Source organism: Melitaea cinxia, chromosome 24 (genome assembly GCF_905220565.1).
Source record: "Melitaea cinxia chromosome 24, ilMelCinx1.1, whole genome shotgun sequence".
NCBI lineage: Eukaryota > Metazoa > Arthropoda > Insecta > Lepidoptera > Nymphalidae > Melitaea > Melitaea cinxia.
Genome location: NC_059417.1, coordinates 6406451 through 6430567, shown reverse-complemented (window position 1 = coordinate 6430567; position 24117 = coordinate 6406451). Strand labels below are relative to the sequence as shown.

At 31.4% G+C, this 24117-nt stretch overlaps 1 protein-coding gene across 1 annotated transcript; it reads left to right on the top strand.

Moving 5' to 3' along the window:
* The first annotated feature begins 1577 nt into the window (after window positions 1-1577).
* On the top strand, window positions 1578-24115 carry LOC123665335 (transmembrane protein 165). The gene is made up of 4 exons (XM_045599648.1): window positions 1578-1706; window positions 17611-17964; window positions 20953-21226; window positions 23725-24115. Exons 1-4 carry the CDS (start codon window positions 1578-1580, stop codon window positions 23793-23795), a joined length of 828 nt encoding a protein of 275 aa, XP_045455604.1. The 3' UTR covers window positions 23796-24115.
* The last annotated feature ends 2 nt before the right edge of the window (window positions 24116-24117 follow it).

The following is a 24117-nucleotide window of genomic DNA, read 5'->3' as shown; positions in this document are numbered from 1 at the left end:
GTGGTAGGTCACTACTAAAAATAATTAAACTTAAATTTATAAAATGACGATTCCAAGGTGCGTTTGACGTCTTTTCTTTGAATAAAAATATTTTAGATTTTTATTTTGAGATGTTTATCGTGTTGATTATGATGTGTGTTTCCCGATCATTGACTTAGAATAAAATTAATATTCTACTAAATGCGTGAGTGGGATGCGTTTATTATATCGTATTATTTTAGTATATATCCCAGCTTCTATATAATTAACCATAACTAGAGGTATCAATAGCCACTATTAAATATCTAGGTATCAGCAGAAAACGTCAATATAATAGAATTGTTCATTAATGAATTAGATGAAATCGGTATTTACACTAGCAATAGTTTACGGTTATGTTTCACTAATATGAGCCATACAGTTGTTTTATGGCATATAACCTTTCTAAGTTAACAGACTTTTTAGGACCGGAGGGTTAAGTCCTTGGGAAGGAAAACGTATTCCTTTAGATTACGTACTTATATTAATTTAGATTTTAGTTTTTTATTATAAAATGATTGTTTTTTTTTTACTTGCTACTTTTCGTTTTTTTATTTCTGTTCACTTTTTGTCCTGCAGACTCTTTTTGAAGTAATGTTTCTTTATTTTAATATAACTGAAATTGGAATCCCTGCTCGTAAGTCAAATTTATTGCAGTAAGTGTGTGTGCAGGTGTGTGTGTAATATACTATGTATGTGATTGTATATATTGTAATATATTGTTCTCCTTGATTACATTTTTTCATTCTTCATCATTTTTCTTAAAGTATTGTTATTTTTTAGTTCGCAGAGTTATAAAACATAAATTTCTAAAATAAAAGTAGCCTAAGTTACTCCTTATTACATCAGCTATCTACCAGTGAAAGTCCCGTCAAAATCGGTCCAGGCGTTTCAAAGATTAGCCGGAACAAACAGACAAAAAATGGTAAAAAATGTTATTTTGGAACGTTTACCATACATCCATATGCATTTATTAAAAAGTGGTTGTTTTAATATTACAAACAGACACTCCAATTTTATTTATTTGTGTAGATTTTGGATAAGATATAAAAATACGCTGGCAAAGTTGCATGACATTGTTCAGATCAACATAAACATCAGTTGTGTCACTTTGCGATCATTTTTACGGTTTACGTAACTATTATCTATTAATAGCTAACACCAACCTAGGTAAAAGTATACTAGGTACAAATTACTATTTTGAATTCAACGTATACCTAGTGTTTCGAAATAGTCTAGCCCTGTTTAAATTCCTAGCAGCCTGCAAGCGAACTCGTTGACTTAAAATTATTCTTTTAGTTTTCCTTTACAACTGTGCGTTTGCAGTGTAGTGCGACCGTGTATCTTCAAGTGACTGGTCGCGTGCAAACATCACTGTACCGTCTCAACAAATACAGTAAAATCTTATTATCACATGTTCTCAAGATATCCTTTATCTATTTCAAGTTGTAATGGCGACGATTCGAACGCCTGCCAGTGTTGCTTTTTGCGCGAATGGAAGTGACGTTTAGAATTTAATAATTTTTTTTTTTTTTGTAAAAACTTAGTGCTTCTGAAAAATGAATTACACAGATTTTACAACGGATCTTACGACGGATCTTGCGACGGAAATTTCGTTTACTTCAACCGTTGCGCCCGCAACAGAATTCACGGATATACGATCATGGCTGACGAATTTAGTTCTCCAGGTTCGTCCTTTTTGTATTTTTTTTTTATTCAACTCACACATTTAACGGTTGTTAAAAATAATGTCAACAAGAATATTGGGTATATTTATTTAATAAACTAGTTTGTGATCTTGTTACCGTATGTGTGTCGTTGTGATAATTATTCGTTCTACATTTAGCACTTTGTACGAGGTGTTAAAAAGCAATTTAGTACTCTTTTCTTAAGCAATTTCGAATAAGATAACCTTATTTAACATAAACATTTTAGTGTTTATTTATGTAAATTATTATTATTCATGGAATACCTTTATACAAACACATGTTTTATACATTTAACGTTCATCCTAGAGTTTATTGGCTGTTTCAATTATCTAACAACACTTAGTAATGTATGTTCTCTTGTTTAACCGACTTAAATTTAAATTAATTGAGATCTAACGCGTACTTTCGAGTTATATCGAATAATGGTTATTTGCTTGATTATTTTTTCGCCGACCTACGCTGTATTATAACCGCACACCTTTTTTATATTTTTTTATTCAGAAAACCATCAGATTCACCAATTATATATTTTATTATCTATATGTATTATAGTATTGCCAATAATAGGTTTCCCTTCAATTAACAAATGACACTGTAATAATCCAACTTTGTTAATGCTAAAGTGAAATAACAAAATAATAACTAAGGAATTCAAGGATGCTATCAACCTAAACCTATCGATATTATAGTCAGATAGACCTGCACACTTGTACACCACACTTTTCACTGGGTTTACCGATTTTTATCGATTCTTGTTTTAACCGTAAGCTGATGCGTATCTTGTAGTCTCATTTAAATTAATCGAGATCTGATGACTACTACTATTTGAATATTTTTTCGTCTACTTACGTTGTATTACTTGTCGATGTTATTCAAGTCTGTTTTTTTCGTTTGCAACCAAACACAATTATGTAAACAAATTTTGAATTTTGCCGGGTATAAATTTACATAATTAGGAATAGAAAAGCACTAAATAAATAATGCATCATAATGATTCTTAAAATAAATAGTAACTAATTACTTTATTTTATTTAAAGTTTGCTAGCATTATTACAATTACGATATATTACTTGGTAAATTGTAAATTTATAATAATATTATGCTGAACTTATTTGCTTTATGTAAAGCAAAGATTTATTTTTGAAAGAATAATTTTTTGCTACTAGAATAAATTTATACTTAAATAGAAGAACGGAAAAAGGCAACCGATTCACTAACTCAAAAAACAAATTTATCAAGTATTTTAGTCTCAGTCAGATCTTGCAAATGTTTGGATGGATATTTGCTATACAATAACACTAGAACAGCTAAACAGATTTTATTTTAGTCTGGAATGGCACAAGTAAGTAGCTCATAAAGTCCTGAAAAAATGTAAGTTTGTCGTGGGGTAGAGAGAAAGTGATTTGGTATGATTTCTTGCGTAGTGGTAGATTTGCGGGTAGAGAATCAAATAGGTACTATCCCGAAAGATATATACGGTATGGGATAGCATGCGCATCAAAATTACCGCTATAACGTCATAGATTTATGGACAACAGGTGGCAAATCATATATATATATATATATATATTTGAATATTGACATTGAAAAATATTATCGCAGCTATTTTATTGTTAGTGTAGTTACTTTTCAAGAGCAAATCGTCTTATTGAAGCAATCCGACTAACCACGACGTTAACGTAGGGAAAGTTCGGTTTTTATGAGAAGGGAATGATTTTATCATTATCAATACCGATTAGACCACTATTAAGGTTACCTCAATAAATACTCGTCATATTTCGATAAAATTCAAATGGGATCACGTGACTAGCACTAGCTTTCAACTAAAAAGTAATCATCAAAATCGGTTGAACCAATCAATTCAAGTTATGGGGTGACACATAAAAGAAAACACAATTTTAGAATTGATGATCTTTAATTTTTTTTTAAATTTTCACTGTGTAAGAATTTAAATATTTAAACGCAAGTAGGAAAGAAATAGACCATTTAAAATATAATTATCTATATACATCGATACAATTAATGAATAAAATTTTAGTGTATGTTTGTAATATTAAATATGCGCTTTTTACTAAATGCATATGGATGTATACACGGTTCATATGTCAAAATAGCATTTTTTACGATTTTTGTCTGTCTGTCTGTTGCGGCTAATCTCTGAAACCGCTGGACCGATGTTGATAGGACTTTCACTGGTAGATAGCTGATGTAATAAGGAGTAACTTTTATTCTAGAAATTTATTTTGAACAATATTTTTTTTTTTATTCCACGCGGACGAAGTCACTGGCACAGCTAGTATACTTGATAAATTGCGTTATATTGAATATCAAAGCCATATTATTTTATTAATGATAAAGTCTGCGCGAATTATATTAAATATATACAATTACGTAAATAAAATATACAATAAATATTAATTTAAATTACGTAAATACTGAACCGATTTCGAATATCTATCCGACAAGTTAAAAATTCTGTTTTTGTTTTTTCTTAGACAAGTTATATTAAAAGGATATTCAACTCTTTAAGGCATTAGTAACGGTCTTATATTATGTACAAAACATTATTGAAGTAAAAAATATTCACGCACACTTGACTTGGGGAGTAAGCTGGTAAATGCGTGACGAGAGCGTTACCAAAAGTGTGATCGGGTGAGGCAAACGGAAGTTGAGAGTGAGATATAAGTTAGTGAAGATAGAAAGAGGACACTCGTTTTTCTTTAAATTTCTTAACACTTAAAAAGGTAAAAACACTAAACGTATTTAATTCTTTTAGATTTAGAAATTTACACGACTCGTTTTCATTTTCAATTTTCAACATTATTTTTATATTTTTGCTCAAGAGCTTTTGTTTATCTAAAACAGTATGGGCTATTAAACTTTATATTACCCATGACTCGTGATGGAAGCTAAAAATTTAACTAACAGTTGAAACTAAATACGAGCGAAACCGCTTTGTATGTATGTTTCGAAACTTTATAAAAAAGTAACACGATAAAAGTCAGCTGAAAACAGATTTTTTTATTTAGTAAAAAAACAGGTAATAAAACTCCCAAAATGGGAGTAACAAATTTAAACTTTCAACTTCGAACTTCGTAGGCGATAAAGTTAGTTAGATTAGTAGCCGTTTCTTATTTTATTTATTATTTTATACATGATTTTGTTATTTTTTTTTTTTAATAAATTAACTAATTTCAAGAGTCGGGTTAAAGATATGACAGAAAGATCGGCTTGATAAAACTCAACTAACTGAGTTAATGCTGCTTTATTTGGCAAATAATTTTCGTCTGATTATAAATAAACACTTCAAAACTATTATTTTTTTTTTGAAAATGTCATTCGTTACTGAAAAAATCTACACGATTCGTCTTACTAGCATTGGGTTCCAAATAATGCGCAGTAAACTATTTTTGTATAATTAAATTGTAACGCAACCTTGTATTTGTTATTAGACATTGCTTACATTATCATAATTACTTTTTTCCTGTCAGCTTTGAATGTATCTATGTATGGGATTACCAAACATAATTACTTTTAACGTATCAAAATATATCGTTAGTATAAATTATAAATAATGTATAATATGTTTGTCAAAGCAAGATACCTAGAAGGGAATTTCTAAGTTATGTAATAAGTGTGTAAAACCACGAGAGTCGTCCAGTCGTTTATAAGATAATTGATGGTCATTAAGGTATCACCATCGTTTTTTTAAATAGCTTTGCCCCTACGCTTACGTTATGATGATATTTTACTTATAATATAGGTTAGAGCTTAGAACGAAATATTTTGCTCGAAATTCAGAATATCCCGACCTGGAAAGTGGCTCAACCTTACAGAACATTAAAGCCAAATGGTAAGCCAGAGGTAACCAGAGCTTCTCTAGATGTGCTGTTTTGAAAGCGTACATGGGGTCTTGCATCCTAAAACCGGTAACAGCTACCGATATAATTACACACTTCCAGATTGTTAATGATAGTTATTAAATATTTCTTAAAACATTTTCAACTATTTCAGAAAATGATTTTTCATAATTTCAACAGTCCTTGTCGTGGAAAGTAAAAGAACAAATATTTGTGTTTTTTTTTTGTTTTTATTAATTAAATAAGTATTCCGTTGAAGTGAATTATACCTATTATGTTCTTATGGTTCATCATCATCATTATAGTAGCCTTTCGCAGTCCATTACTGGACATAGGCCTCCACAAGTTCACGCCAAAAATGGCGTGGATTCATGTGTTTTGCCCATAGTCACCACGCTGGGCAGGCGGGTTGGTGACCGCAGGGCTGGCTTTATCGCACCGAAGACGCTGTTGCCCGTCTTCGGCCTGTGTATTTCAAAGCCAGCAGTTGGATGGTTATCCCGCCATCTTATGGTTCACCTCATTTTAATTACGTATATGACCTTCAGTTTCAGTGAGTTTAACTAATTAAATATACGATATGCAAACGTCTTGAATAATCTTAATTCGTATTATTGTGAAGGTTGTGTGTTCTACGATTATATTCAGAGATATTTTGGTATTGTATTTATATACTTTTTACATATTTGTTTGGTCAAATACAAAAAGTTTACAAAAAACAGTTTCCGGTGATCAATATTACGTTCGTGTAGTCAGGGTCATTTACCTACACAGGTTCACAGCATTGCCTTAAAAAAAAACATGTACAGATTTTGTTAGAAAGAAGTAATAAGTTGTTTATTTTCAAAAGGTCAATGTAACGTGGAAAATTTTAATTATATAACCCACACATTTAAGTATAAGATCTATCGCCATATAAATTTGACAATTGTGACGTAAAGTATTTTTATAAAATCTTAAAGAAACGGTGCCATATAATTTTCGGTTTTAAAGTTCTGCTGTCATGTTTTCTTCTTTTTTAAGATTAATGGCTTTATCATATTATTTTTTTATAATAATAACAAATTCGAAATCGATGTATAAAACAGACACACGTAAAGAGTATTTAATAGGTTTTGCTAAAATACATCTCTGCAATAGTAAGTCCTTAGTTTAAAAAAAATCTCGGATTTAAATGATGTCAAGGATAGACAGGTCACTGATTTTTGATACATATATAATATATTGGAGGTATATAATAGCAAAATATTAAATACTCTATGATTTTTTTTTATACAATTAGGTTGGCAAACAAGCGTAAGGCTCACCTGATAGTAAGCGATTACCGTAGCCTATAGAAGCATGCAATACCAGAAGCATCGCAAGCGAGTTACACCCCCCCCCCCAGGCAAACACTGATTTAAAGCAGTATTATTTAACCGTGATCTTCTGTAAGGTATAGCGGACAGGATATTTCCTGCTGTGCCCTAGCTCAGTTATATCTATATTATTTATATTAATCATGAAAATTATATTTGATTCAAATTAATTTTTTGCGTATGAAAAACCAACCTTGCAATATTCGCAAATGTCATTTGCCAAAATATATAGACACATCTTAAGCTTCAGCGTTACGGAAATAGCAATTGACATTGATAAAAACGTAATATTTTTATGGTCATATTTTTTATGTATTACTGTTTTAAATTTTTAGCTCGACCGTTTTGTATGGTAGCTGGATATCTTTTGGAAGTTACAAATTTCTAGAAGTGTATAGATTAATGCCTTTTTGAGTTTACATTTATACAATGAGACATTAAAAATGTAACATGTTAATCAATACTCATAAATTACCGCTTAATTATTTAACTGATATAATTTTCAAGGTTAGGATGATAAACCGAAATACACCTGTACAACAAGTCTTCGTTACTAATATTGTGACTCTTGGAAAATAAATAAATATTTCTTTAAACTTTTTTTAACTGTTTCGAAGATTAAGATTCTTATTATTTGTCAAGTCCTACTGTTATCATTATTATTACTCTTTCAAGCAAAAAATATTGAACTGGTTGTAACTAAACTTAGATAAAGATAAGAAAGATAGAAAAGATAGCTGGTGGTCCAGAATAACAAGTAGGCTCAGTTTTATCCCGATATTTCCAAGGGATCGAAAATTGCACCGGTAAAACTGCGAAATATTAATTCAAAGATTGGATAACGATTGATTTTTTTTGGATAAAGAATAGAATTAAATTGTGTCGCATTAAAATGCACAGTCGGATTTAATGGGGGATTTCTAGGCGAAATTATAATAAGTCGAAGGTTGATCGGCTAGACGCGGTACTTTCCTCGTTACTTCATTAAAATAATTGTTCGTTTATAAGTACTAGATTCTGACTGTGTTCTAATTCTCCTGTGATTGTGTTTCTATTCAACAATTCTATGCAAGCTTCAATGCGATTTTGTTATGCTTAAGTAAGACAGTATGGTACTTACTTTCTGAAGGCTTTCAATATTCCAATTTGTAAATTAATTGATATCGTGTTATCATTTATATTGAAGGCTGCAGCTAATTCAGACTTAAATTAGGATGAACATGTTTTCAATTAGTCGTTGGAAATAAAGCTCTTAGTGTCCGGTTGTGTCTATGCTTACTATGATCAAATTCAATCAAAAATCAAATGGCGAAAAAATTATAAACTAAATTTGGAATCCGAACTACGTTATCAATTTTGATACCAGTCAATGTTATTACTAATCGTCAATATCACACCTAACTGAACTTTGACAGCTTAAATTAGGGAGTGATAGTCCTACTGCTGTTTTCGTACAGCATTAGGACTATCCCTCCTTTTCTTCATAGAAGAGTTGCAGCTTTACACGTCACAACACTAAGATATTTGCAATATTTTCTATTAGAAGTAAGGTATGTGATTTTTGTGTCTCTTTACGCTCTTGTGGATGATTATACCGTTTGCACGTTATTATTGTTTCCTGTTCTGCTAATGTTTATTATGAGAAATGGCAGTCGAGAGCAGTTTTATTATTTTCTGCTTTTGCTATCAATGAGCATATTCGTACCGTCTGGATTGGATATAAATAAATAAATAAATATCTACAACATACACACACGGTCGTCTCTTCCTAAAGTAAGCAACTTAATACTCGTGTTTATAGGTAACAGTCGACTGGTATAGCTACATTTTTTTTTTCGATAAACATACTTAGAAATAATACATATATAAATAACTATATATATTCGTTATTTCGTGGGTTCGATTCCCGGGATCTTCGGGTGGGAATCGAACCCACAACCCCCGTAGCAGAAAGCAGGGTTAGTTAATATACGGAATATTTTATACTATTACTTAACATTTGTTAGCTATTAAATTTTAGGCTCTGTAGAATATTTTTGGATATTATTGTTTTTTTTTGTGCTTTAGGATATTTCAATTATGTTTTACTCTACCTCTATATATATATATATTATCCAAATACTATGCCTATAAAGGCAAATATAACCTTATACTTGTTCAAAAAATAACGTTCGGGATTTCAAAAATTTCCAATTTCTCGTTTTTTTTTAATTGAAACGTTTTTCGGGCAACGATTATTTTTTATATAACAATAATGTATTGTATAACAGTACCTTTTTAAGCATGTGTTTACCTAGGTATACGGATGGAGATTGTGAAGAGAAATCATGAACCTTCTTATTAACTTAGTTATTTTAATGTGCACTAACATTAACTAGAAGTGATTATATACAGCAAGGTCGTTCGGATGTGTTGTGCTCGATTCTACTCGTACATGCAGAACAAGTAATACACACTGACATATATTATTGAAAGTTCAACGACATAGTATTAACATAAAAGAATAAGCTTGCGTAAGAAAAATATAACCGATTGGAAAATCTTAGTTATTTCGAATAGTAAATGCTTCTACAGCTGTGCCATGTTTTACTCGTATGGTTACCAATCCCGCAGGAATATTGCGATAAATTTTGCCTATTTGAGTAAGCAAATAAAAAGTTAAGATCGTTTTTCTTTATCGTTATAAATTTATAAAATAAATTGTCTAGTCTCCGGGACTTTCCTGTCGGGATAAAGCTCTGCTCTTTATGGAGCCATCTAAACTTTCCTATGCAAAATCATACAAGATATTTTACTCCACAATAGTTTTTTATATGTGCTATTTATTATATATAACCAATAAACAGCCCATTTGAATAAAAACCATTTCAAGTTTACGTAAAAGGTACGTGTAGTCGTAAATAGTTAAAAGAGAAAATTTTCCCTACAGATACTTGAAACTTTTCCTCCGTAACTGTACACTGTCATTAATATGCTCAGGCAACCCTTTCATTTCCCTAAACAAAAAATAGACGTTGTATTAAGTTACAAGGTAAAAATTATGTTATAATTTCTATGTATTCACGTATACTTGCAAAGCAATGAAACCTTATTACTAAAAACTTATTCTATCCGGCAATCCGTCAAAAAACTATCTTTTTATTCGAAAATCAATTTTTTTTTAAGATTTTATCTATAACTAAGGCCGCTTAAACGTAACGTATGGGTTTGCTAGCTCGTTCGCTTCAGCCTATCGCAGTCCACTGCTAAACATAGGCCTCCTCAAATTCGCGCCAAACATCCTGATTCTCCGCAGTCCTAATCCGGCTCCTACCAATCTTACGATTACTACTCAATTATAGACAATTTATATGTAAATTAATACTATTTTTATATGAATCGTTCGTTTATAATGCGTATATTGGAATTAAATGTTTTAGATATATACAGAATGACAACCCGTACCAGTAGGTTTAATTTGCGATCAATTTGATTATCAAGACCGCACTTAGGGATATCCCGCTAATCCCTTTCTGGCCCTGATTGGACCAGTCCTAATAGGGTGACATATAGGCATCTCAAACCTGGCCTAAATTGGAAAGTCCAAGTTGTTATGAATTTGCAACATGGATTACAATTTTTATAAAAAACTATTGTGATTACAAAATTATATAACGTCTTGTTATTTAGTTATTTTTTGTTGGATTTTCTTGATACCTACATATAATAAAAACACTAGAGCTCAATTTTATACAGAGTACTTAGCTTATCTCGGAATTTACAAGACCGAGTTTAATTTCTTATTTACTTAACGAAAAAAGTGGAATATAATGATGCAAAATATATTATTGTCATGTTTAGTACTTTTTTTTGTAACCTTGTTGGCAATATTTAGAGGTTAAAATTAAAAAATAAAGAAAAAAACCAAAAAATAACGGGACTTTGTGAAGATTTGTTAGATCTGCAAGATTGTTTTCCTGTTGTAGTAATCTCTAAATATTGCATGAAAAATGGTCATAAAGTTTTTAGGTCAATGTTAAAATACTTTGCATAAATAAAAACTATGTCTACATCAGAACAATTTAACATATTCATCGTCAAAAGGTTTCCAATAATAAATTATTATATGTATATATAATTTAATTATTAAATAATGATAAGGTTTAGTTTTGTAAATGTCGCGAAACCATGATTCAACTCCGTGTTAGTCCTTAGTTCGCGCTTGTTCACTTTTATGTGGTAGTTTTATATATGTGGCAAGCTAGCATTGTCCACTAGATTCGCTATTTAGAAAAATCTTTTCTCATATAACCCAATATAATTGTGTTTGTTCGCGAGAAAAAAAACCGACTTGGACATCCATATATTAGTGGTCCTCCACTAATACAACGTAGGTGTACGAAAAAAATAAAGACAAGCACCTCAATTCAATCAAAGTAAATGCTTTCGATTAAAAGAAGAATCATCAAAATCGGTAGACCCAGTAAAAAGTTATGAGGTTAACATACATAAAAAAAAGAGGCGGACTGATAATCTTTTTTTTGGAAGTCAGTTTACGAAATCAAATAATCTCATACTCTTAAACATATCGTTAGTGGTTAGCTGAGCGTTGATATATCAGTCGAGATATTCCGTTTTTGTATTTACATATATACGGTATAAATATAAATATAATAACAGACCAATTTCTATTAATTTTAAAACAAGGCGAATTCAGATTTATATTGAACCTAATACGTAACTCTTACACGATTATAATATTTTAGTTATTTTGAGTGTCGTTATTAAAAAAAAAAAACATAAAACCTGAAATTATTATGGTCAACTTTTATTACTGAGCCTATCGCCGTTTATTGCTTTTAAGCTTGTTGGATTTTTTTAAATTATAGAATTAGGTCAGCAAACAAGCGTACGTCTCACCTGATGATAAGCGATTACCGTAGCTTATAGACCTCTGCAACACAAAAGTATCGTAAGCGCGTTGCCGACCCTATCCCCTATTCCCTCCAGGAGCTCTGGTCACCTCACTCACCAACAGGAACACAACACTGCTTGAAGACAGTATCATTTAGCTGTGAACTTGTGTAAAGTCGAGGTGCTACCCCAGTCGGGCTACTCCATATTTTGAGCAGGTAATTTCCTGCTGTACTTTAACCTCAATTAAATGCATTGTTTTGTTTATATTTCTATTACTTCGCTCTTATCGGTCATTACAACATTATTTAGGCAAATAACCTTTCCAGATAAATAAACAATAAAAATGCGTTTTACAATCAGACTGTTAGATATAGAGATAATAGCATACTAACATAACAAAACGAGGTGTGTTGTTTGTGTAAAGAAGACTTATACCATTCAGGTTTTTTGTCACTACTACTTTTTGGCGGCAAAGCTTTGCTGCCAAAATAATGCTGAGATAGTATCCTGGTTGACCTTACTTTCTTATTGCTGTCTTTGTGTCCCCTATCCCTTTTTTTATTGTATTCTTTTATGTTTGTACTACTAATATCTTATACTCATCTTTTTTTTTCATTAGAACACTATACCTTATCAGAACTAACATAGTTTATACAAATTCATCACTATTGACAACACTAGTAGCTAATCTATCAAACGAGTGAAACTCAACTAGTCTGAATCAGCTTGTCTCACATCCTATTACTGGGCTAAGGCCTTGAATCCTATATTGAAGATCAATCCGCTAAAGCAAAGAACCCTTCTTTTAAACTAGAGATCAATCCTAGTGGTCACCACGTGGTAGAAATATATCATAACTAGCTGACCCGACAGACTTTGTCCTGTCGTAACTATGAATATTGAATTCGAATTTTTTAGTTAAAAAAAATGTTTAAACCAATCCTTTGTCAATTTTATGTCAAACTTCATAAGGTTACATTAAAAAGTTTATATTGTCCAAAGCGCTAAGGTTTGTATAGAATTTAATTTTATATGGTGGTTAAGTATTCTTAAATTTTCTAATTTTCCGCGCAATTTTCTTATTTTTTTTCTTTCATAAGAACCTTCGCGTGATAATAACAAGCAAAGTGTTAGCTAAATCGGTCCAGCCGTTCACGCGTGACCAAGGGAAATAGGGATTTATTTTATACATATAGGTTCAATCAATTTTACTGTTTTTGGGTTATTTTAAAATATGTGGAAAATAATACGAAGTTTACTCATTTTACTGCTTTTCCCCTTTACTTGTTTTGTCGTAAGTCTGTTTACAACGAAAGACGTTCAAAACTAAGATATTTTTTTGCAATTCTACTTGAAATTATCGTTCAAAACAAATAAAAACGTAAGTTCTCAAAATACTCATGTATAAACTAATATAGACAATTCAAATGGATGGCTTAGCTAAAGCTGTAATAGAAACACAAGTGTTTTTGGCGTTTTTGTAAGAAATGCACCATATATACAGACGTTGGTACGAATTTTATTTACTTCGTTTAATACAAAATATATTTGAATAAGCCAAATTCAAGCGAACAACATTTCAAACAAAAACTAATCTTTGAATATTTTATCTTTTATATCTGTACATGTAATAAATTTGCTGCGAGGCCAATTCAAAATATTGAATGTCTCCTTCAAAACATTTTTTTAATACATATATTGTATTTATGCTACAATGACTAAATCAATAATTTTTATGTATTAATCTATATGCTGCTTGTATGGTCACTAAAATAGGAAAAAGCATAAAACTGACTGTTGATGAAATCTTAATAAGTATACAAAAAAAAAAACGAGTGTACTATAGACCACACGACTGAAGTAAATTTTGCGAAGGGTAACTAACTCTCTCTTTCTCTCTTCAATAACTTATATCACCCTCTCAACGTCCGTTCGCATCACCCGATCATCCTTTTCGTCACGCATTCACCAACTTACCCCCGCTTGACTAAGCGTGCGTAAAAAAGTTTTACTTATATAACATTAATTATCATCATATATCGTAATTCATAAATATTAAATTGTTTATGAAAACCTTTTTACTCAAATTAACGCGCATGAAACCGCGGGGCACAGCTAGTTTAATATAAATAAGGCTTAACTAATCATAACTTAGGCTGCAAAACATCACGTCGTGACAACTAAAAAGAGAGTAATCCTTAACGATATGTATTTTTTTTTGATTTTCAAGGTAAGGTCGTGTTCAACAAACGTACAATTAAGTGAAACATTTTTTTAAATATATTTTTATGCAAATTATTTTTTTTTTCACGTGATTTATGTTTTTGTTATACGTTAACGACCAGGCGGTTCGCCGGAAGTTAAGTTATCGTCGATGCGTAGGCATCTGTAAAACCAGAGGAGTCATAGTTTGGACGAGTACGCTTATGAACTTTGCAATCTTCCTTCCTTTGCTTTTGTCAGACTACGGTGAAATACGCCCCAACTACACTACTTGCTGTATTTCATCAATATTTCAGATACGAATAGTAGACCCTTCACCTTTCGATAGCCTTATTTAGTGACACTTATAATTCGGGTAACAAAATTCAATAATAAATAGGCATTTCTAAGCAAGCACATTCCAAACTTTGTAATCTACTAGTACATTTGTGGAACAGGGGCAAATCAAAACGGCTTTTATAAAATTTCAATTTGTTTTAGTGTCATTCACAATATATTGTAGAAACGTCAGGTCAACAACGTCTTCTCGCACGCATTTCACTCGTTCGAATTAAAATACTGAATAACTTAAACATTACTTAATGTAAAAGCCAAATTGATCATTAAAAATAGTTTTTTTTTTTTAAATTATTTGTAAAGGTTGTCAGCCTTAAACATAAAATATAATTTATTGTGATAGACACTAAAAGGTAGTACATTAATATAATTAAGTGAATGTCAAATAACTCCTTTAATTGCGTTTTTTTTGGGATGAATTTGTGAGAAGCTAACGCAAATAGATAAGAATTGTGAATCCCTAGTAATCAATAACACCTTTTTTTAATGATTTCATCCTTAGCTTGTATCACTTTTATTCATTCTAAATATTTGTACGTTTGGTATTGTTATCTATGTCAATTTATTTTATGGTGAATCGTTCAACTTTGTATATCTCTTGGTCGACCAATAAACGCCAGACGAGATATATTTAAGACTAGCACACCATCGGTTAACCACAGATTGAACCGACACATTTTCAAATGGGTTTTTACGCCTCTCGTAAAATATATTCACGATGTCTAAACTGAGGTTTCGAGGCTTTTTACACTATAATTTGAAAAAAATATTGATAGATAGATAAACAATGAAGAAATTCTATAAAAGATTCCATGTGAGTACCGTTTAAAAACATATAGTTTTAGATCCCCCTTAAATAGTTACTTTTTTATTTTATTATGATATGATATAATTATGTATATGTCTACGGAAAATAAAAAAAAATCTTTTTCAATGCCATAGTGTAGATCAAACGTTATATTATGCTGCTATAAACATATTACTTACTACTACTACTGTAGCTTATTGCAGTCCACTGCTGGACATAAGCCTTTCCAAGTTCACGCCAGACAAATACTCATCCAGCCTCCACCGGAAATAGTGGGCTGCCGGGGACCGAGGACAGAATTTTTGTCGCAAAGTCATACGTTTTCAGGTGGTCAGGCACCACGCTGAGCCTGTTTGGTGATCGAAGGGGGATAAAGCCAGCTTTATCGCAGCTAAGACGCTGCTACCTGTTCTCGTTCTGTGTATTCTAAAGCCAACTGGCTTTAAATACGCAAAACGGATGGTTACCCCGCCATCGGTCTGTTTTTTTAGTCCCAGGCTGATATAGGAACTTTATTATCCATTAGTCGCCTCTTGCGGCACACACGGGAAGAGAGGGGATGGCCATATTCTTCACTGTCGTAGTCACACAGCATAGCTATGAACATAGCGTACAATTAATAAAGTGATTCACTATATCCGGCTAATAAATTAATATTTGAATATGTGAATCAACGTATGTCTAATGTGACACAAATGCTTCTTTGGGCAGAAATGTTTCAGAATTTAGTTTGTTCTGAAAATTCCGTTGTATATCGATAATTTATTTTCAATACATTACTGCACACGAAATTCGTGACTGTTTTTTTTTTATTGATTCGTGTCTCATAAAAAAATTATGTTCTTCGGAATTTAATTATCTACTTCATATAATATAGTACAATGGACAAGGTGTATTAAAAAGTATTTTTTCGTGTTCGTCATCGTCAGGATAAGTTTTCTATAAAAGAAAATTTAAAGAGAAATTGATACATTTAAAAGAAAAAAAAATCGTATTAGGAAATTCGCCGGGTCAACTATAATAACATATACCTTTTCTTTATTTAATTAACCTTTATCAATTTAAGTAAATCAGCAGTTTTATTGTAAGGTCTTGAATGAGCCATTAATCTTTAACATGTTGCATTGTTTGCTTTTAAATCATTTTTGATTTGTATTTAGATTATCTTACCTCCATAACGTGTCAAAAATAGAGATAACTGTAATTTGGTACGATTATGTATAAATACGTGCAGCGATACATATCTGCGATCTGAAACTTTATCTTTATGTCTATCTGTATCCTTAATACGTGAATATTCCAAACCATCGACTATGTCAATACACAATGTCGATGTTGATATTGTCGTGTATCTATTTGAGATGCATGAACCACTTGACTGATAATAGAATTTAGCTAACCGTGTTATTTTTAATGTCATTTATCATTGGCCTTAGAATTCAATCAAAAATTGTATGTTTTTTTTTCATTTATATCTTATTTTTCCCTTTTTGCTAGATATTTTTTGTGCTACGTAGAATAAGTACAATGATCGTATAGGATCATATTGTACTTATCTCATATATAAAATTCTCGTGTCACAATGTTACTTATCATACCTACTCCTCCGAAATGGCGGGACCGATTTTTATGAAATTTAGTGTGTATATAATTATAGCATCTATTTTTCATACCCCTAAGTTATAAAGGGGGAATTTAGGAGGTTAATAATATATATGGTAAAACAACGTTTGCGGGGTCAGCTAGTATTAAAATTGTTTAACTAGATTTATATACGGATTTTGTTAAAGATACCGTAGAAATATCAAAGAAAGAAGATCTGCAAAGATAGTACAATGTACGTCGAGACGTTCCATGAGTTCCATTCATATATCGCCAATACTTCTGACATTCTGCTCGTTGTCATCTTAAGTAATTTTGAGATTTTGATTAGGTTATTAAAACTATAGATAAATAAAGTATTGTATAGTACTAGTTTCAAGATTTTAAAAAAAAAAATGTTTGCCACTACCTATTGACTTTTCTTATTACATATCACAAGTAGTCAAGTAAATAGTAACTTTATTCCATTATCTAATATAAAATACCAAAATAACTATATTCTATCGGTCATTCATATAATTTAAAATATATTTTTATATTAAAATATCACCTCCACCTAATCTGTTAAGGATGATTCACATTAAGTCTATGCATTGACCGTGCCTCCAAATGGAGCACTGTCAATCATCTGTAGTAGTTTAACTCTTTAGCGATAAGATTTTTTTATTATATATTTTTTAACCGACTTCAAAGGCGGAGGTTACTCAATTCGACCGTATATATATATATATATATATATATATATATATATATATATATATATATATATATATTCTCTTCATTTCATTTTCTCTTTCCAGAGAGCCGCGATCCAGGGCAGCTTCTGGCAGGGCTTCGTGGCGTCTATATCCGTGGTCATAGTGTCAGAATTAGGTGATAAAACATTCTTCATTGCCGCTATAATGGCGATGAAGCATCCCAGGGTTATAGTTTTCGCTGGAGCGATATCGGCGTTAGTTTTCATGACAGTACTATCAGCTGCGTTCGGATGGGTTGCTACAGTTATACCGAGGGTATACACACATTATATAAGTGCAGCCTTGTTCGCGATATTTGGGTTAAAAATGCTCAGAGACGGTTGGAAGATGGACCCGAATGAAGGACAAGAGGAGCTAGAAGAGGTCCAGAGTGAACTCAAGAGGAGAGAGGATCAGGTATTTTTACATACTAAATTGTAATAAATCAAAAATAATGTGATTCTCTACGCTTTCATTTCTGTACAAAAAGTTTCAAAAATTGAATAGACAGGGAAATGATAGTATTGTTATGTTCAACCGACTGAAATCGTCAAAAAGTTTTTTAGAAACAACGCGGATATTTAACACTGAAAAAATTTATTATTTTTCAATAATAATAATATTTAATATAACAACTTAAACTGATAGCTATCACAAAGACAAAGAGATAGAGATGTTTATCTTTTATTTAATCAAAAACTCTTTTCTGTCTCTACAAGGACTGCATTGCAAAATATGTCACGCAAGCTCTTGAAATTAATCTTACTTGATAACGCTTCGAGAATTTTTAGAAAACGAGATAAAGAAATAGAATAGTATTAATTAAATCGTAAATGCAAATGTTGAATTCCTTTATTTGACAAATATTATCTATTTTATAAAGAATCATACTTTGGTAATAAAAATGGTAATTCGACTTAAACTTGGTATGCAATTGTCAACATTAAACAGGGCTCTCCCAAAGAGGGATCAAGATCGCCCGAAGATGGGCCATCGTCAGAGCGTTCCCAAAGCCCGGGTACTTCTCGTACCCCAGAAGTCACTACTTCCCCTGCCCCAAGGACGCCCGAGGAGCCCCAAGCGGGTCCCTCGAGCCAACCCGAAACGTTGAGGGTGATCTTACGTCATTATGCCTGGCAGTACGAATGACACATTAGTTTTTTTTCTTTTAGCTTAGCTTTTTAGGTTGTGTTAAGCACATACCACACTATTCGCCTTTAATAAACAGCTTATGTAATATATTAATTACTCGCAAAGGAATTCAGCATTTGATATCATGTTTATGATTATTCGTCATACGCATAATTTGACCAAAAATGTAATTAAAGCATAGTTTATATTACGACTCTGATCGTTTACGGAAATCTTCAAAAATAGCAACAGCGTTTTTGGTCGAATTTAGTTTTTGCTTTAAATATATTGTAAACAGTTTATTTTCAATTTTAGTTTTATTTTTTTCATTTTTGAGTCACTGATTCACGCAATGAAAAACAAAGATATGTAATAGTTAATTATTCACTCATCTTAGATCATTTTCGTATAGAAAAAATTCAAATTTAATTTAGATTGATACAATTATGTAGATGTTATCATAATTGATAGGTTCTGATTTTATTTAAATTAATAAGTGTATAGATGTAATATGCTTTATCTGTACTGTCAGTTTAGCCTGAATGTATATCACATAGAAATACATGATCACCCCTTCCATGCAGTAATTTTTTTAAAGCGTCCATTTACCAATCAATTAGAATAGTTCTCGTACAGGTTCACGTCAATTCCGCAAGGCTCTGTGGATGTAACTATCCAATTTTTTTTGATGATGAGATCAAATTGTTGCTGTTTCATCTTACTAATTTATTTACTAATAGTTTTACTTACAAGTATTACTAGTCGACCTGGCGAACTTCGTACCGCCTTATTTTTTTTTTTCTTGAGTATAACAATTATATATATCTCGAAATAAAGTATAGCCGTAGGTAATAAGTGTCATAGCGGACAAACAACGTTACGCGTAATTTATATATATATATATATATATATATATATATATATATATATATATTAGGATTACCTGATTACCACTTGGCTTAGCAAGACGATACCTGTCAAACACTAGAAAATCCAAAGTATTACTTGGCAATAACTTATTAGCAAGGTAACATCTGCTACTCGCTAGAAGACAATTCACAATTACGAGTTTTTAGTACATCACATGTGACATTCGCGATACTATCTATGCTGTTATTACACTATTTAAAACCTAATAAAATGAATGAGCGTGTATATTAATCTAATCAATCTTTACCATTAGTGACTTCTATATCACTATGGTCGTCTGAAAGAGGTTCATAGAGAACAATAAAACTGACAAGTTATTTAGCAAAATTTGAACTTTTTTCAGTGTCAAATAAAGTATTTAACATAATAATTGTCGTAAGATAACGGATGAAAATGAGCTTTGTTAAGTTGACGTTTTTTCTTTATTATCTCTTACAGCAGGTTTCAAAAATGTATCTATCGCCAGTTTAGCTAACTAAATATATAATTCTGATATAAATTTCATATGAATTGTAAAATACATTTGTTAAGAAAAGCCAAGAATAGAATATTATTGAAACCGGTCGATAGTTTATCGCTTTAGATTTTAAACCGAGTTTAGTACGTCTGCTTTTTTTTCTGTACTCATCTCTGTAAATAGATTTTTTTTACGACGACACTTTAGAGCGTCTGTTTTTTTTAATTTGCTATATTTCTGTTCTCTACGTCAGCGACGATCTCATGACGTCCATTGCTCATTTTTTTTCACCGATGAAGTATATTTTACGCATGTTATAATAATAGTGCATTCCAAGGAAAAAGTTGTAATGCTTAATTAGGTTTGATGTGACCGTATGAGTTTTATTCTTCATAAATTTGTAGTTCCAATGCCATAACGTTCATTTGTCTCCAACATACATGTTTTGAATATTTCAATATTTACGGACTATATTTATACGTTACGGATTAGACTTGAAAGAAATTTTAAACGCATTGCCAATTTTTCAAGAATAGATAATATTATAATATCCAAAACGACTCAGCTGTAACAGGTTTTTGCCGTACTTCTATATTACTGTTAAAAAAAATTACTTATTTTTTATATACATTTAAACGCCAAATATCAATTTAAATTTTCCTCTGTTGCACTATAATTAATGCATTGACTAGTTTTTTTCTTAAATTTAATATTTCATTAGAAAACAATTTTTTCCTTGGAAAACTAAAGCATAATAGCGTAGTATACCCTACTACCTATATCATAGCGTATTCTCTCAAAATTCTCATTTCACCATTACCACACGCGTATACCACATGTCCCCAATACATTCACAAATACTAAGAACTATTTTCCACGTTTTCCAGGAAGAGAAAGAAGAAACCCTAGACATGTTAGAACAGGGTCAAGCAGAAAACCGCCGGAGAAAACGTAACGCAATAATCAAAGTATTACTCCAAGCGGCATCGCTAACGTTTCTAGCGGAATGGGGCGATAGGTCTCAATTAGCGACAGTAGTGCTAGCGACAAGAGAAAATGCCTTCGGTGTAGTAGTAGGTGGGTCGCTGGGACACGCCCTCTGTACAGGGCTGGCTGTGATTGGTGGCAGAATGGTTGCGCAGAAGATATCTGTTAGGACTGGTGAGTTCAGCTCCATATATTAAATACTAATATATAACGCAGAAGACAAAATATAACACACCCTTATCTGAAATATCGATTGAGATGACTAAAGCCTTAAAGGTGGTGATAGACGTACGAACTTAAAGTACGTGGTTTTAAATCGAGAACTTACTCGGCTCAGCGTCGGTGACACACGTGAAGCCAGTGATGTCAACTTAAGGGGTTTCCCCCCAAATTTAGGGGGGGGGGGGAAGTGGGATAGGTTTTTTTTAGGGGTGTCATTTATTTTAGGTGTATTTTTAGGGATTTTCAGATATTTTTTATTTCAAAATAAGCAAAATAAAGGTGTAATAGGCCCTGGGATAATCCAATCTAGTGAATCATATTCATTTTAATACATACCGCCCTAGCGACATCTAGTGCGATTGCTTGTTACTAAGAAAGCAGAGTTAAATAAAACGCGAGGTTAAACTGCGTTTATGTTTACTACGTTGATTACTATTGGTAATCGTAACGTATTATAATTAACGTTTTATATGCTTGTTCAATTCGTACGTTTATCAGCAAGTCATTCGTTAAAATATCTAATATTAGAGAAAAAAGAGTATTGTCAAAAATATACTATTATTTGTTTAATGATATTATACTATTTATTTATTATTTTTAATGTATTATTTATTTAAAAATGTTTAATTATTTATTTTATAAATAATAAAAAAAAAATAGGGGGATTCAGGGGTTTTTGATTGGGGATTTAGGGGGATAAATTTTTGAGAGTTGACAACAATGCGTGAAGCTTACTCATTCTGATTGCGATGTTGTCGAGAAAAGAAGCTTTGTGTTATTTAGGAATTGTATCGTATTACATTTTAAAAACGAAAAAAGGCGAAGTTCTGAAATAATTCATTTAAAGTAATTTCTCAATCAGAAGTAATAAAAATTACAAATTCCTACACTGTAAGTGTTGCGCGTCCACGGACTAGCGAAACATAATTGTGTTTAAAAAAACCGACTTCAATTACATCGACAAGTAACACATCGTGAGTAGACGAAAAAACAGTCAAGTAAATACGTATTATTAGATATAACCCAAAAACTACTAATTATATCGCAATCAAATTTAAATGAGATCACACGACACACATCACCTTTTGATTAAAATTAAAATCATGAAAATCGGTCCACCCAGTCAAAAGTTCTAAGGTTCTGAATCGAATTGAGAACCTCTTTTTTTGGAAGTCAGTTAAAATTGGCGGCTCGCGGCTCGCGGCTCGCAATGCTGCCACACGCACGAGCGTAGGCGGGTTACGAGCAAAATTTCAAACTTGTCGGATCGCCAACGAACTTACTCGGCGGTTTTGAAGTACGCGTACTTAGGGTGACTCACTGGCGAAAAGGGTCGTCAAGCCACAAGTTCGCGAACCTACTCGCACGTCTATCAGCCCCTTTAATTTGTTTTAGTTAACCTAAACAATATGACACATTTTATTCTTCTTTTAGTATTGTTGAATATTTGAATTGTGACCTTTTTTGCATCAAGTACCGCTTTTGATTGCTTATTTTTTTTTTTTGGATATCTTAGAAAATGTGTATGATATAATATGTTGGTGTAATTTAATACCTTGCGCTTGCGTGTAGTGTCTTTCTATCTCTCTTTGTATATTATTGTACGGAAAAGTGTTTGTGTTATTATTTGTTCTGAAAGGTGCTATATGTAGATTACAAATTAGTCGTAGTTTCACTTATTATGCGTTAAAAATAACTGAAGAATGAACATCTTTATCCATTCGTGCTATTAAATTTGAAATTATGAGGAGCCATTGTTTCATTGTGAATAAAAATTACTTGCGCAAATATTATTTTAAACATTGAATGTAATAAACCTTGAGTGAAATTATTAAACGAAGATTTCGTTTTGGAAGTACCTAAAAAGTTGAATGCATTTCTGTCAAATTTTTTGTGCTTTACTAACTATTTCTTGCGACTTTTTTCTTGTCTTTATGTAAATATTTATGCCCCATTTCTTCATTCACCTTACAGTAAATTTTAAGAAACCTAGAATGTATTTTTTGTGTATTTTATAGACCTATTTAAAAGCTATATACTATAGTATACTTATAAAATTATATAGTGTAATTTTTTTATCTAAATTACGAAACCTAATTGTTGTATAATTGTTTAGAAATTAGTGTATTTAGTTATATACATTGTGGGTACAAGCGAGAGGCGTTAAATTATACCACGTATGCTACATACCATTCTACTTTTAGGCAGTTTTATGTTGTTGTGATTTATTGTTTATGTGTTTTATTTACTAAAAATGTATAAAATTAACCTGGGCCTTAACTACTGTTTCTAATTGAGTAGTTTTTTGTCTAAACCTTAGGAATGATATGTACTTATGTAGGACTTGTGTACGTGGTTTAATTTAAAGACCCTTTCTTGTATCAATTCTGTATGTTATATTTGCATATGCTCTTTTAGATTTTAATAATAATATTATTTTTTTGTTACAGTTACCATAATCGGTGGTGTTGTGTTCCTATTCTTCGCGGTGAGTGCGCTAGTGATCGGTCCGGGCGAGTAAACTTAGTTAAATGTTTAGACAATTTTAGTTGTAAGTGTTTACTTGTAGTAAGTTTTTATTTAATATTATTCATTGTTTATATTAAAGCGATGTTTTGTTAACGTTTTATCCATTTGCATTTAACAAAATCATAGATAATAAATTGGAGGTAATTTTTAGAAGTGGTTCATATCGTATTTGATCTTTTTTTAAATAAATTTTACTAGAAACTTCTACTGAGCGTTAAAATAAATTTATTATTGAATTCATTTGAAACTAATTTTAATGTAGTTTAAATTTGACTTGTCTAGAATTCCTATAAGTCCTCCCATTGTGCTACACT